The 353-nt window shown below is 51.3% G+C and overlaps 1 protein-coding gene across 1 annotated transcript in view; it reads left to right on the top strand.

Moving 5' to 3' along the window:
* Positions 1-353, top strand: part of ppfia3 (PTPRF interacting protein alpha 3) — a gene marked incomplete in the record, with an annotated part of 24,739 nt that overhangs the window by 17,102 nt on the left and 7,284 nt on the right. Inside the window, 2 exon segments of the mRNA XM_035655640.1 lie at positions 44-70; positions 250-353. Of these exon segments, the coding sequence (XP_035511533.1) occupies positions 44-70; positions 250-353 (131 nt within the window).

The following is a 353-nucleotide window of genomic DNA, read 5'->3' as shown; positions in this document are numbered from 1 at the left end:
CTGTCTCTCTCTGTCTGCCTCTCCTCTTCTCTCGGCGCTCCAGGAGCTGAAAGAGTTCAGCTGGGATCAGGTAAGGATCACCTGCACCCTTTTGAAAAGTCAGAATTAACACAACACTATGCGTATTTGTCAGTGATTTTATCTCTAGTGAGACTAACTGCAGTGAGTCATGAGCTGCTGACTTGCACTAGCATCAGACATCAAGCAGAGCGTGAATCAGCGTTGATCATCTGTGGTCGTCCCCTCCAGATACTGGCCTATGGCGATATGAATCACGAGTGGGTGGGCAACGACTGGCTGCCCAGCCTGGGCCTGCCACAATATCGCAGCTACTTCATGGAGTCCCTGGTGGA

The sequence above is a fragment of the Morone saxatilis genome, unplaced genomic scaffold, assembly GCF_004916995.1.
Source record: "Morone saxatilis isolate NCDOM2014 unplaced genomic scaffold, NCSU_SB_2.0 Contig14, whole genome shotgun sequence".
Classification (NCBI taxonomy): domain Eukaryota; kingdom Metazoa; phylum Chordata; class Actinopteri; family Moronidae; genus Morone; species Morone saxatilis.
The sequence above is the reverse complement of the archived record's forward strand: the minus strand, read 5'-3'. Positions and strand labels throughout refer to the sequence as shown.